Genomic DNA, 15,635 nt, shown 5'->3' on the forward strand with positions numbered 1-15,635 from the left:
CGGTGGGAGTGTGTGTTACACGGGGTACCGGTGGGAGTGTGTGTTACACGGGGTACCGGGGGGAGTGTGTGTTACACGGGGTACCGGGGGGAGTGTGTGTTACACGGGGTACCGGGGGGAGTGTGTGTTACACGGGGTATCGGGGGGAGAGTGCGTTACACGGGGTATCGGGGGGAGAGTGCGTTACACGGGGTATCGGGGGGAGAGTGCGTTACACGGGGTATCAGGGGGAGAGTGCGTTACACGGGGTATCAGGGGGAGAGAGCGTTACACGGGGTATCAGGGGGAGAGAGCGTTACACGGGGTATCAGGGGGAGAGAGCGTTACACGGGGTATCAGGGGGAGAGAGCGTTACACGGGGTATCAGGGGGAGAGTGCGTTACACGGGGTACCGGTGGGAGTGTGTGTTACACGGGGTACCGGTGGGAGTGTGTGTTACACGGGGTATCGGGGGGAGAGTGCGTTACACGGGGTACCAGTGGTAGAGTGCGTTACACGGGGTACCAGTGGGAGTGTGTGTTACACGGGGTATAAGTGGGAGTGTGAGTCACACGGGGTACCAGTGGGAGAGTGTGTTACACGGGGTACCAGTGGGAGAGTGTGTTACACGGGGTACCAGTGGGAGAGTGTGTTACACGGGGTACCAGTGGGAGAGTGTGTTACACGGGGTACCATTGGGAGAGTGCGTCACACGGGGTGACAGCGGGAGAGTGCGTTACACGGGGTACCATTGGGAGTGTGCGTCACACGGGGTGACTGCGGGAGTGTGCGTCACACGGGGTGACTGCGGGTGTGTGCGTTACACGGGGTGACAGCGGGTGTGTGCGTTACACGGGGTGACAGTGGGAGAGTGCGTTACACGGGGTGACAGTGGGAGAGTGCGTTACACGGGGTGACAGTGGGAGAGTGTGTTACAGGGGGTGACAGCGGGTGTGTGTGTTACACGGGGTGACAGTGGGAGAGTGTGTTACACGGGGTGACAGTGGGAGAGTGTGTTACATGGGGTGACAGTAGGAGAGTGTGTTACACGGGGTGACAGCGGGTGTGTGCGTTACACGGGGTGACAGTGGGAGAGTGCGTTACACGGGGTGACAGCGGGTGTGTGCGTTACACGGGGTGACAGTGGGAGAGTGCGTTACACGGGGTGACAGCGGGAGTGTGTGCGTTACACGGGGTGACAGCGGGAGTGTGCGTTACACGGGGTGACAGTGGGAGTGTGCGTTACACGGGGTGACAGTGGGAGAGTGCGTTACACGGGGTGACAGCGGGAGAGTGCGTTACACGGGGTGACAGCGGGAGTGTGCGTTACACGGGGTGACTGTGGGAGAGTGCATTACACGGGGTGACAGCGGGTGTGTGTGTTACACGGGGTGACAGTGGGAGAGTGTGTTACATGGGGTGACAGTAGGAGAGTGTGTTACACGGGGTGACAGTGGGAGAGTGTGTTACACGGGGTGACAGTGGGAGAGTGTTTTTCACGGGGTGACAGTGGGAGAGAGTGTTTCACGGGAGAACAGTGGGAGAGTGCGTTACACGGGGTGACAGTGGGAGTGTGCGTTACACGGGGTGACAGTGGGAGTGTGCGTTACACGGGGTGACAGTGGGAGAGTGCGTTACACGGGGTGACAGTGGGAGAGTGCGTTACACGGGGTGACAGTGGGAGAGTGCGTTACACGGGGTGACAGCGGGTGTGTGTGTTACATGGGCAGACAGTGGGAGAGTGTGTTACATGGGGTGACAGTAGGAGAGTGTGTTACACGGGGTGACAGCGGGTGTGTGCGTTACACGGGGTGACAGTGGGAGAGTGTGTTACACGGGGTGACAGTGGGAGAGTGTGTTACACGGGGTGACAGCGGGTGTGTGTGTTACACGGGGTGACAGTAGGAGAGTGTGTTACACGGGGTGACAGCGGGTGTGTGCGTTACACGGGGTGACAGTGGGAGAGTGTGTTACACGGGGTGACAGTGGGAGAGTGCGTTACACGGGGTGACAGTGGGAGAGTGCGTTACACGGGGTGACAGCGGGTGTGTGTGTTACACGGGGTGACAGTGGGAGAGTGCGTTACACGGGGTGATAGTGGGAGAGTGCCTTACATGGGGTGACAGCGGGTGTGTGTGTTATTTGGGGTGACAGCGGGTGTGTGTGTTACACGGGGTGACAGCGGGTGTGTGTGTTACACGGGGTGACAGTGGGAGAGTGTGTTACACGGGGTGACAGCGGGTGAGTGTGTTACACGGGGTGATAGTGGGAGAGTGTGTTACACGGTGTGACAGTGGGAGAGTGCGTTACACGGGGTGACAGTGGGTGTGTGTGTTACACGGGGTGACAGTGGGAGAGTGCGTTACACGGGGTGACAGCGGGTGTGTGCGTCACACGGGCTGACAGTGGGAGAGTGTGTTACACGGGGTGACAGTGGGAGAGTGCTTTCCACGGGGTGACAGTGGGAGAGTGCGTTACACGGGGTGACAGTGGGAGAGTGTGTTACACGGGGTGACAGCGTGTGTGTGTGTTACACGGGGTGACAGTAGGAGAGTGTGTTACATGGGGTGACAGTAGGAGAGTGTGTTACACGGGGTGACAGTAGGAGAGTGCGTTACACGGGGTGACAGTGGGAGAGTGCGTTACACGGGGTGACAGTGGGAGAGTGCGTTACACGGGGTGACAGTGGGAGAGTGCGTTACACGGGGTGACAGTGCGAGAGTGCGTTACACGGGGTGACAGTGCGAGAGTGCGTTACACGGGGTGACAGCGGGTGTGTGCGTTACACGGGCAGACAGTGGGAGAGTGTGTTACACGGGGTGACAGTGCGAGAGTGCGTTACACGGGGTGACAGCGGGTGTGTGTGTTACACGGGCAGACAGTGGGAGAGTGTGTTTCACGGGGTGACAGTGGGAGAGTGTGTTTCACGGGGTGACAGTGGGAGAGTGTGTTTCACGGGGTGACAGTGGGAGAGTGTGTTTCACGGGGTGACAGTGGGAGAGTGCGTTACACGGGGTGACAGTGGGAGAGTGCGTTACACGGGGTGAAAGCGGGTGTGTGTTTTACGCGGGCAGACAGTAGAAGAGTGTGTTACACGGGGTGACAGCGGGTGTGTGTGTTACACGGGGTGACAGTGGGAGAGTGCGTTACACGGGGTGACAGTGGGTGTGTGTGTTACACGGGGTGACAGTGGGAGAGTGCTTTACACGGGGTGACAGTGGGAGAGTGCGTTACACGGGGTGACAGTGGGAGAGTGTGTTACACGGGGTGACAGCGGGTGTCTGCTTTACACGGGGTGACAGCGGGTGTCTGCTTTACACGGGGTGACAGTGGGAGAGTGTGTTACACGGGGTGACAGTGGGAGAGTGTGTTACACGGGGTGACAGTGGGAGAGTGCGTTACACGGGGTGACAGTGGGAGAGTGTTTTTCACGGGGTGACAGTGCGAGAGTGCGTTACACGGGGTGACAGTGGGTGTGTGTGTTACACGGGGTGACAGTGGGAGAGTGCGTTACACGGGGTGACAGTGGGAGAGTGCGTTACACGGGGTGACAGTGGGTGTGTGCGTTACACGGGGTGACAGTGGGAGAGTGCGTTACACGGGGTGACAGTGGGAGAGTGTTTTTCACGGGGTGACAGTGCGAGAGTGCGTTACACGGGGTGACAGTGGGTGTGTGTGTTACACGGGGTGACAGTGGGTGTGTGTGTCACACGGGCTGACAGTGGGAGAGTGCATTACACGGGGTGACAGCGGGTGTGTGTGTTACACGGGGTGACAGTGGGAGAGTGTGTTACATGGGGTGACAGTAGGAGAGTGTGTTTCACGGGGTGACAGTGGGAGAGTGTTTTTCACGGGGTGACAGTGGGAGAGTGTGTTTCACGGGAGAACAGTGGGAGAGTGCGTTACACGGGGTGACAGTGGGAGTGTGCGTTACACGGGGTGACAGTGGGAGAGTGCGTTACACGGGGTGACAGTGGGAGAGTGCGTTACACGGGGTGACAGTGGGAGAGTGCGTTACACGGGGTGACAGCGGGTGTGTGTGTTACATGGGCAGACAGTGGGAGAGTGTGTTACATGGGGTGACAGTAGGAGAGTGTGTTACACGGGGTGACAGCGGGTGTGTGCGTTACACGGGGTGACAGTGGGAGAGTGTGTTACACGGGGTGACAGTGGGAGAGTGTGTTACACGGGGTGACAGCGGGTGTGTGTGTTACACGGGGTGACAGTAGGAGAGTGTGTTACACGGGGTGACAGCGGGTGTGTGCGTTACACGGGGTGACAGTGGGAGAGTGTGTTACACGGGGTGACAGTGGGAGAGTGTGTTACACGGGGTGACAGTGGGAGAGTGCGTTACACGGGGTGACAGTGGGAGAGTGCGTTACACGGGGTGACAGCGGGTGTGTGTGTTACACGGGGTGACAGTGGGAGAGTGTTTTTCACGGGGTGACAGTGCGAGAGTGCGTTACACGGGGTGACAGTGGGTGTGTGTGTTACACGGGGTGACAGTGGGAGAGTGTGTTACACGGGGTGACAGTGGGAGAGTGCGTTACACGGGGTGACAGTGGGAGAGTGCGTTACACGGGGTGACAGTGGGAGAGTGTTTTTCACGGGGTGACAGTGCGAGAGTGCGTTACACGGGGTGACAGTGGGTGTGTGTGTTACACGGGGTGACAGTGGGTGTGTGTGTCACACGGGCTGACAGTGGGAGAGTGCATTACACGGGGTGACAGCGGGTGTGTGTGTTACACGGGGTGACAGCGGGAGAGTGTGTTACATGGGGTGACAGTAGGAGAGTGTGTTACACGGGGTGACAGTGGGAGAGTGTTTTTCACGGGGTGACAGTGGGAGAGTGTGTTTCACGGGAGAACAGTGGGAGAGTGCGTTACACGGGGTGACAGTGGGAGTGTGCGTTACACGGGGTGACAGTGGGAGAGTGCGTTACACGGGGTGACAGCGGGAGAGTGCGTTACACGGGGTGACAGCGGGTGTGTGTGTTACATGGGCAGACAGTGGGAGAGTGTGTTACATGGGGTGACAGTAGGAGAGTGTGTTACACGGGGTGACAGCGGGTGTGTGCGTTACACGGGGTGACAGTGGGAGAGTGTGTTACACGGGGTGACAGTGGGAGAGTGTGTTACACGGGTTGACAGCGGGTGTGTGTGTTACACGGGGTGACAGTAGGAGAGTGTGTTACACGGGGTGACAGCGGGTGTGTGCGTTACACGGGGTGACAGTGGGAGAGTGTGTTACACGGGGTGACAGTGGGAGAGTGCGTTACACGGGGTGACAGTGGGAGAGTGCGTTACACGGGGTGACAGCGGGTGTGTGTGTTACACGGGGTGACAGTGGGAGAGTGCGTTACACGGGGTGATAGTGGGAGAGTGCCTTACATGGGGTGACAGCGGGTGTGTGTGTTATTTGGGGTGACAGCGGGTGTGTGTGTTACACGGGGTGACAGCGGGTGTGTGTGTTACACGGGGTGACAGTGGGAGAGTGTGTTACACGGGGTGACAGCGGGTGAGTGTGTTACATGGGGTGATAGTGGGAGAGTGTGTTACACGGTGTGACAGTGGGAGAGTGCGTTAAACGGGGTGACAGTGGGTGTGTGTGTTACACGGGGTGACAGTGGGAGAGTGCGTTACACGGGGTGACAGCGGGTGTGTGTGTCACACGGGCTGACAGTGGGAGAGTGTGTTACATGGGGTGACAGTAGGAGAGTGTGTTACACGGGGTGACAGTGGGAGAGTGTTTTTCACGGGGTGACAGTGGGAGAGTGTGTTTCACGGGAGAACAGTGGGAGAGTGCGTTACACGGGGTGACAGTGGGAGTGTGCGTTACACGGGGTGACAGTGGGAGAGTGCGTTACACGGGGTGACAGTGGGAGAGTGCGTTACACGGGGTGACAGCGGGTGTGTGTGTTACATGGGCAGACAGTGGGAGAGTGTGTTACATGGGGTGACAGTAGGAGAGTGTGTTACACGGGGTGACAGCGGGTGTGTGCGTTACACGGGGTGACAGTGGGAGAGTGTGTTACACGGGGTGACAGTGGGAGAGTGTGTTACACGGGGTGACAGCGGGTGTGTGTGTTACACGGGGTGACAGTGGGAGAGTGCTTTCCACGGGGTGACAGTGGGAGAGTGCGTTACACGGGGTGACAGTGGGAGAGTGCGTTACACGGGGTGACAGCGTGTGTGTGTGTTACACGGGGTGACAGTAGGAGAGTGTGTTACACGGGGTGACAGTAGGAGAGTGTGTTACACGGGGTGACAGTGGGAGAGTGCGTTACACGGGGTGACAGTGGGAGAGTGCGTTACACGGGGTGACAGTGCGAGAGTGCGTTACACGGGGTGACAGCGGGTGTGTGCGTTACACGGGCAGACAGTGGGAGAGTGTGTTACACGGGGTGACAGTGCGAGAGTGCGTTACACGGGGTGACAGCGGGTGTGTGTGTTACACGGGCAGACAGTGGGAGAGTGTGTTTCACGGGGTGACAGTGGGAGAGTGTGTTTCACGGGGTGACAGTGGGAGAGTGTGTTTCACGGGGTGACAGTGGGAGAGTGTGTTTCACGGGGTGACAGTGGGAGAGTGCGTTACACGGGGTGACAGTGGGAGAGTGTGTTTCACGGGGTGACAGTGGGAGAGTGTGTTTCACGGGGTGACAGTGGGAGAGTGTGTTTCACGGGGTGACAGTGGGAGAGTGCGTTACACGGGGTGACAGTGGGAGAGTGCGTTACACGGGGTGAAAGCGGGTGTGTGTTTTACGCGGGCAGACAGTAGAAGAGTGTGTTACACGGGGTGACAGCGGGTGTGTGTGTTACACGGGGTGACAGTGGGAGAGTGCGTTACACGGGGTGACAGTGGGTGTGTGTGTTACACGGGTTGACAGTGGGAGAGTGCTTTACACGGGGTGACAGTGGGAGAGTGCGTTACACGGGGTGACAGTGGGAGAGTGTGTTACACGGGGTGACAGCGGGTGTCTGCTTTACACGGGGTGACAGCGGGTGTCTGCTTTACACGGGGTGACAGTGGGACAGTGCTTTACACGGGGTGACAGTGGGAGAGTGTGTTACACGGGGTGACAGTGGGAGAGTGTGTTACACGGGGTGACGGTGGGAGAGTGCGTTACACGGGGTGACAGTGGGAGAGTGTGTTACACGGGGTGACAGTGGGAGAGTGTGTTACACGGGGTGACAGTGGGAGAGTGCGTTACACGGGGTGACAGTGGGAGAGTGCGTTACACGGGGTGACAGTGGGAGAGTGCGTTACACGGGGTGACAGTGGGAGAGTGTGTTACACGGGGTGACAGTGGGAGAGTGTGTTACACGGGGTGACAGTGGGAGAGTGCGTTACATGGGGTGATAGTGGGAGAGTGCGTTACACGGGGTGACAGTGGGTGTGTGTGTTACACGGGGTGACAGTGGGAGAGTGCGTTACACGGGGTGACAGTGGGTGTGTGTGTTACACGGGGTGACAGTGGGAGAGTGTGTTACACGGGGTGACAGTGGGTGTGTGTGTTACACGGGGTGACAGTGGGTGTGTGTGTTTCACGGGGTGACAGTGGGTGTGTGTGTTTCACGGGGTGACAGTGGGTGTGTGTGTTTCACGGGGTGACAGTGGGAGAGTGCGTTACATGGGGTGATAGTGGGAGAGTGCGTTACACGGGGTGACAGTGGGTGTGTGTGTTACACGGGGTGACAGTGGGAGAGTGTGTTACACGGGGTGACAGCGGGAGAGTGTGTTACACGGGGTGACAGCGGGAGAGTGTGTTACACGGGGTGACAGCGGGAGAGTGTGTTACACGGGGTGACAGCGGTTGTCTGCCTTACACGGGGTGACAGTGGGAGAGTGCTTTACACGGGGTGACAGATTTGATCATAATGTATTCTGCACATGCTGTTATAAGCTGCTGTGATATGGCTCCCCGGTCCCTAATATAATGAATATATTCTCTGTCTGTCCTGATTCAAGTGTTACATGAATAGGATGGGAATAGAGGGATATGGGCCCCGGAAGTGCAGAAGGTTTTAGTTTAGGCAGGCATCAAGATCGGCGCAGGCTTGGCGGGCCGAATGGCCTGTTCCTGTGCTGTACTGTTCTTTGTTCTTTGTTTGTTGAGCTCAAATAAAGTGACAGATTTGGAAACAAGAAGTAGAACAGGTGAAGACCAGTGTTTGGAGTTGCAGAGAATAATATAAAATACATTAATTGACATGGGAACCAAATTGTCTTTTGCTGTGACTGACCTTAATACTGAACCTGACAGTGCACCCAATGGTCTAACCTGGAACAAAAACAAGAAATGCTGGATTCACTCAGCAGGTCTGGCAGCATCTGTGGAAAGAGAAGCAGAGTTCAGGAGCAGGCTGACACAATGGGTCTGCCGGGACAGTCCCGTTTGCGGATTTTGGGAAGGAGGTAGAAGCGGGCTGTCCGGGGTTGTGGGTCTATGAGGTTGGAAGCTGTAGAGGGAAGATCTCCAGAGGAGATGAGGTCAGTGACAGTCCTTTGGACGGTGGCTTGATGTTCGGTGGTGGGGTCATGGTCCAGAGGGAGGTAGGAAGAGGTGTCTGTGAGTTGGCGTTGAGCTTCTGCAAGGTAGAGGTCGGTACGCCATACAACAACAGCACCACCCTTGTCTGCAGGTTTGATGACCATGTCGGGGTTAGACCTGAGAGAACGGAGTGCCTCAAGTTCAGAGGGGGACAGGTTAGAGTGAGTGAGGGGGGCAGAGAAATTGAGACGACCAATGTCTCGCCGACAGTTTTCAATGAAGAGATCAAGAGCGGGTAAGAGGCCAGGGGGAGGGGTCCAGGTAGAGGGAGAATGCTGGAGGCGGGTGAATGGGTCTGCTGGTCGGGGGGAGGACTCCTGGTCGAAGAAGTGAGCCCGGAGGCGGAGGCGACGGAAGAAGAGCTCAACGTCATGCCGAGCGCGAAATTCATTGAGGTGGGGGCGTAAGGGGATAAAACTGAGACCTTTGCTGAGTACAGAACGCTCAGCATCAGAGAGGGGGAGGTCAGAGGTTATAGTGAATACACGGCAAGGGGTCAGATCAGAAGGGGTGGGGTCAGAGGGAAGTGAAGCGGAAGGAGGATCTGGAGGGGAATGTGTCGGATGAGACGTAAGATGAGATGAAACTGCGGAGTAGAACAGATTTGAGATAAGGTGAGACGGTGCTGCTGGAGAGAGAGGTCCAGTGTGTGCATATGGCGGCGCATTGCACTGAGTGTGGATCTCAGGATGTGGCGAGAGTAGCAGTCCGAGGAACGTTGTATTTCTCGGAGATACCTGCGCTCGGCATGACGTTGAGCTCTTCTTCTGTCGCCTCCGCCTCCGGGCTCACTTCTTCGACCAGGAGTCCTCCCCCCGACCAGCAGACCCATTCACCCGCCTCCAGCATTCTCCCTCTACCTGGACCCCTCACCCTGGCCTCTTACCCGCTCTTGATCTCTTCATTGAAAACTGTCGGCGAGACATTGGTCATCTCAATTTCTCTGCCCCCCTCACTCACTCTAACCTGTCCCCCTCTGAACTTGAGGCACTCCGTTCTCTCAGGTCTAACCCCGACATGGTCATCAAACCTGCAGACAAGGGTGGTGCTGTTGTTGTATGGCGTACCGACCTCTACCTTGCAGAAGCTCAACGCCAACTCACAGACACCTCTTCCTACCTCCCTCTGGACCATGACCCCACCACCGAACATCAAGCCACCGTCCAAAGGACTGTCACTGACCTCATCTCCTCTGGAGATCTTCCCTCTACAGCTTCCAACCTCATAGTCCCGCAACCCCGGACAGCCCGCTTCTACCTCCTTCCCAAAATCCGCAAACGGGACTGTCCCGGCAGACCCATTGTGTCAGCCTGCTCCTGAACTCTGCTTCTCTTTCCACAGATGCTGCCAGACCTGCTGAGTGAATCCAGCATTTCTTGTTTTTGTTTCAGATTTCCAGCATCCGCAGTATTTTGCTTTTATTTTAGGGTCTAACCTGGAGCCTGAAGACTAGTTTCAATTTGTCCTCTACGAGGGCTCCGGTAGTGAAAATTAGATTTCATCACCAAAATTCCGCGTAGCAGCAGAATACTACATGGTGCATGCTCGTGGGTTTGAGCGCGTCTGACAGATGACCCCATAATTCAGGCCAACACTCCCAGTGGAGTACTGAGGGAGTGCTGCACTGTCAGAGGGTCAGTACTGAGGGAGTGTTGCACTGTCGGAGGGTCAGTACTGAGGGAGTGTTGCACTGTCGGAGGGTCAGTACTGAGGGAGCGCTGCACTGTCGGAGGGTCAGTACTGAGGGAGTGCTGCACTGTCGGAGGGTCAGTACTGAGGGAGTGCTGCACTGTCAGAGGGTCAGTACTGAGGGAGCACTGCTCTGTTGGAGGGTCAGTACTGAGGGAGCACTGCTCTGTCGGAGGGTCAGTACTGAGGGAATGCCGCACTGTCGGAGGGTCAGTACTGAGGGAGCGCGGCATTGTCGGAGGGTCAGTACTGAGGGAGCGTGGCATTGTCGGAGGGTCAGTACTGAGGGAGTGCTGCACTGTCGGAGGGTCAGTACTGAGGGAGTGCTGCACTGTCGGAGGGTCAGTACTGAGGGAGTGCTGCACTGTCGGAGGGTCAGTACTGAGGGAGTGCTGCACTGTCGGAGGGTCAGTACTGAGGGAGTGCTGCACTGTCGGAGGGTCAGTACTGAGGGAATGCTGCACTGTCGGAGGGTCAGTACTGAGGGAGTGCTGCACTGTCGGAGGGTCAGTACTGAGGGAGTGCTGCACTGTCGGAGGGTCAGTACTGAGGGAGTGCTGCACTGTCGGAGGGTCAGTACTGAGGGAGTGCTGCACTGTCGGAGGGTCAGTACTGAGGGAGTGCTGCACTGTCGGAGGGTCAGTACTGAGGGAGTGCTGCACTGTCGGAGGGTCAGTACTGAGGGAGTGCTGCACTGTTGGAGGTGACTTAATTCGGATGAAGCATTAAACTGAGGGCCTGTTTGCCCTCTCAGGTGTGTGTGAATGATCCTATGAAACATTATTTTGAATTGTCTGCTCTGTTTCCTACATTATAACAGTGAGTGCACTTCAGGAATCATGATGTAAGTGCAAGTTTCCACGTTCTCCATATTTCCTTTTTTAATATCTCCGTTCTATTTTCTTGATGTCTCTGTAGCAATCCTGTGTATGTATATATGACATATTAACACACCATGTGTTACTGGCCATTTGTCTTTGTTTATATCAATTTCTATTCTTTTTTTTTCATGCACAGTTTATTTTGGCATCTCACCTCTCAATAACAGCAGTGACCAGGATGGACTTGACCAGTATGCATGCCAACATCAACTGCAGCAATGATGCATTTAAGTTCCCTGTGTTTGTCAATGCCTACAGTGTGGTTCTGGGCATCGGCCTCATTCTCAACACCATCGCTTTGTATGTCTTCATCATACTGACTCGCCACAAAACAGCCAGCTCGGTTTTCATGATCAATCTAGCCGTTTCGGACCTTTTCTTCATTCTGACACTGCCTTATCGGATTATCTATTACTCGCAGGGTGAGTGGAAGCTCGGGTCCTTTCTGTGCCGTATCACCACCTATGCCTTCTATATGAATCTCTACTCCAGCATTTTCTTCCTCACAGCACTCAGTATCTTCCGTTATGTTGCTGTCCTATACCCAGTTAGGTCCAAAAGCATTGTCACCTTGAAGAGGGCACTCTGGGTCTCCCTTGGGATCTGGACTTTTGTTGCATTGACCACTGTCCCTTTCCTCCTTGCCTCCCCCAGCATGAGAGATGGGAAGAATCGATGCTTTGAGCCAACGAAAATGACATGGGAACAGATCCTGAAGATGAACTACTTAGGACTTGTCATTGGTTTCCTTCTCCCCTTCCTTACAATCATTGTCTGCTACACTCGCATCATCCAGCGTCTGCGAGGGTCAAGTGAGGTGTTGCAGAGAAATGTACGTACCCGCAAAAAATCTGTCTGCATGATCATCATTGTGCTGTCCTCCTTCTTCTTCTGCTTCTTGCCGTACCACATCATGAGGACAGTTCACCTGCACCTCATGGTACAGAAACGTTACTGCCAGCCCATCACCATCATCGTACAGAAAGTGATTGTAGTGACCATCTGCCTGGCCGCAGCCAACAGCTGTCTCAACCCGCTGCTCTACTACTTTGTAGGGGAGAATTTCCGAAACACCATCAAGGCATCAACATTTCTCAGGAAACGCCAGCTCTCCATGAGATCTGTATCCTCTGGAAGTGTCATATACCACGAGCGTTCCCCAGCAGTAACACCAATGGCAGCAACAGCACTAGACTAGTAACATACCTGCCCCGTGGCACAGCCACTAACTAGATTCTTGGCATCTATTTCTTTCAAATGTGGAAAAAGAGCACATACTGCATACCCAGCAGGGGGCCATGCTGAATGAAAGTCTGGGTTGGAGTTTGGGCTGCAACTCTATAGTTCCTATTATCTTCTGTGTTTTCATCAAGTTTGCTCTCAGCTTTACAATGTGAAATCAGTGAATTTACCCCATATATTTATATGACAGAAGTTTTATAAATTGTATTAAAAATACACAAAGTACAAAATAGCCAGGAAAGTTTGCAGTTTCAAAACTTTCACTCCTAGTTTTCGATCACTTTTGCATTTTTTTTAGTGTGGGCTTTTTAAAAATTGATTTTCCCAGTTCCCCCCTGCTCCTCTGTGCACTGATTTTTAAAAGATCACTATTATTCTGTGTTATTTCCTACTCTGTTTAATTACAGAATTGAGATGTGAAGGGAAGAACTCAGCTCCTCTGTAGGTGCACCTTTGCAGCAGGTTACTACATTAGGGGCCAATGATCATCTCTTGCCCCTGCCCTTCACATTGGGACAGTAACACAGAACTCCCCGATGTGGTGAAGCTAGCTTCACCATCAGTCTGCTGATTAGTGTGTGCAGAGCCCAGCCTCTGACTGGAAACAGGCAGGACCCTCATTGGGACAGACCTTTGTCAGATGTTCCACCACCACCACCATCACCCAACCCCCCCCCAAACCCAACAGGTGTCTGTAACCATCCGTGCTGATCCTGGTTCCACAGTCCTCCAGCCAACTTGATGGTGACCTTCCAGACCCATCGCAGTCTTGGCCCCATTACCACTGCCTTGACGGACTAGGCTCAGCTGAAGAACTGCCGGCTGACTCCCCCTCCCCCATTGTCTCTAAAAGCACAGGCATCTGTCTAACAGAGTTCAGACAAAGCCCACAACAAACATCCATCAGATCACGGTGAACTGGCTCTCTCCACAGGAAGCACTCCCCTCAAAAATCACCCACGTTATGTGTCACCTGTTTGACCATCCAGGCAGCTCCTAATACGTACATAGTCATAGACCCGTACAGCATTGAAACAGGCCCTTCGGCCCACCGCGTCCATGCCGACCATAATGCCTATCTATACTAATCCCACCTGCCTGCATTAATTCCATATTCCTCTATGCCTTGCTCATTCAAGTACCTGTCCAGATGACTCTTAAAATGTCGCTACTGTTCCTGCCTCCACCACCTCCTCAGACAGCTCATTCCAGATACCCACTATTCTTTATGTGAAAAATTTACCCCTTTGTTCCCCTTTAAACCTCCTCCCTCTCACCTTAAGTCTATGCCCTCTAGTTTCAGTCATCCCTACCATGGGAAACAGACTCTGGCTATCTACCCTATCTATGCCTCTCATAATTTTATATACCTCTATCATGTCCCCTCTCAGCCTCCTTCGCTCCAGGGAAAACAGACCCAGCCTATCCAATCTCTCTTTATAACTCAAGCCCTCCAAACCAGACAACATCCTTGTGAATCTTTTTTGCACCCTCTCTAGCTTAATCACATCTTTCCTGTAGTGCGGCGACCAGAACTGCACACAGTACTCCAAATGCGGCCTAACCAACGTTATGTACAACTGTAACATGACGTCCCAACTCTTGTACTCAATGCCTCGGCCGATGAAGAATACCTAGAGGAACACCATGGATGATCAGCTAAAGATGGGAGGGTTCAGGCACTGGTGAGTTATCGGAACTGGAGGGTCGGGAGTGTTAAAAACTCAAGGGTCAGGAAGGTTACGGAACTGGAGGGACCGGAGGGTTAGGGGTCGGAAGAGTTAGGGAACTGGAGGGATGGGAGAGTTCAGCCACTGACCCGTAAATCAGGCCAACACTCCCAGTGGAGTACCGAGGGAGTGCTGCACTGTCGGAGGGTCAGTACCGAGGGAGTGCTGCACTGTCAGAGGGTCAGTACCGAGGGAGTGCTGCACTGTCGGAGGGTCAGTACCGAGGGAGTGCTGCACTGTCGGAGGGTCAGTACCGAGGGAGTGCTGCACTGTCGGAGGGTCAGTACCGAGGGAGTGCTGCACTGTCGGAGGGTCAGTACCGAGGGAGTGCTGCACTGTCGGAGGGTCAGTACCGAGGGAGTGCTGCACTGTAGGAGGGTCAGTACCGAGGGAGTGCTGCACTGTTGGAGGGTCAGTACCGAGGGAGTGCTGCACTGTCGGAGGGTCAGTACCGAGGGAGTGCTGCACTGTTGGAGGGTCAGTACCGAGGGAGTGCTGCACTGTCGGAGGGTCAGTACCGAGGGAGTGCTGCACTGTAGGAGGGTCAGTACCGAGGGAGTGCTGCACTGTTGGAGGGTCAGTACCGAGGGAGTGCTGCACTGTTGGAGGGTCAGTACTGAGGTCCGTCTCAGGTTGATGTACAAGATCCCATGGGTACTGTTTTCAAGCAGAGCAGGGGAGTTCTCCCCCGTATACTGGCCAATATTTCTCCCTCACCCAACAGCTATAACAGGTTTACATCTGCTGTTTGGGGTAAACAGGCTGCAGCATTTGCTAACAACAAAATTGTTAATTGTCTAAAGATCTTTAGGATGTCCTGATGTGTTAAAAGGACTTATAGAAATGCCAAGGTCTGCTGTTTAGCTCTCCTTGCTGTGTCATGTCCAGCGTATTATTGTGAATCTTTTATTGAGTGTGTAACATGAACTCATTGTTCACCTGTCTTCCTGTAAGTCCCGCTTGGGGTCATCCTGTCAGCTCTGCAACTGTCCTGAATCTGACTGCGAAATGCAAATAAATCTCTTTCAACTTCAATCTGGTTGTTTAGATGTCATTTATAATGAACAAAAACAGGACAGCAAGAATCAAACTGAGGATAACAGCAACTAGACAACTATTCCCTATTGCCCTGATTCATGGGGAATTAACAATCTCTTGTGTGGCATGTGACACTCAGCCCAGTTTGGTACTAAGCTGCATTTTATGGGCAGGATAGAGGGAGATTTACTCTGTATCTTAATGCTTTTTTTGTCTTGGTGGCCTTTATACCCCAGGCCCCCTTTATATACATTTTAAATAAATAATTTTATTAAAATCGAATAAATAAAACAGGAACTCAAATTAGAGTTTTCAGCATCGACGATGCACTCCAGTCCCTGCGATGCCCACCGGTCGCGGAAGGCCTCAAGCGTACCGGCGGACACCGCATGCTCCTTCTCCAGGGACACCCGGGCGCGAACGTAACCGCGGAAGAGGGGCAGGCAATCAGGGTGGACGGACCCCCCGACGGCCCGCAACCTGGACCTGTGAATTGCCACCTTGGCCAGGCCCAGGAGCAGACCG

General features: G+C 54.6%; 1 protein-coding gene across 2 annotated transcripts in view; it reads left to right on the plus strand.

The window, feature by feature from the left end:
• cysltr3 (cysteinyl leukotriene receptor 3) overlaps positions 1-15,112 on the plus strand; it is a 41,018-nt gene extending 25,906 nt beyond the window's left edge. For both annotated transcript variants that reach the window (XM_068023608.1, XM_068023607.1), the window contains exon 2: positions 11,237-15,112. In XM_068023608.1, the coding sequence (XP_067879709.1) occupies positions 11,279-12,298 (1,020 nt within the window). In that variant the 5' untranslated portion in view covers positions 11,237-11,278 and the 3' untranslated portion in view covers positions 12,299-15,112. The remainder of the gene's footprint in view (positions 1-11,236) is intronic.
• The last annotated feature ends 523 nt before the right edge of the window (positions 15,113-15,635 follow it).

This window comes from Heterodontus francisci, chromosome 48 (genome assembly GCF_036365525.1).
Source record: "Heterodontus francisci isolate sHetFra1 chromosome 48, sHetFra1.hap1, whole genome shotgun sequence".
NCBI classification, from domain to species: domain Eukaryota; kingdom Metazoa; phylum Chordata; class Chondrichthyes; order Heterodontiformes; family Heterodontidae; genus Heterodontus; species Heterodontus francisci.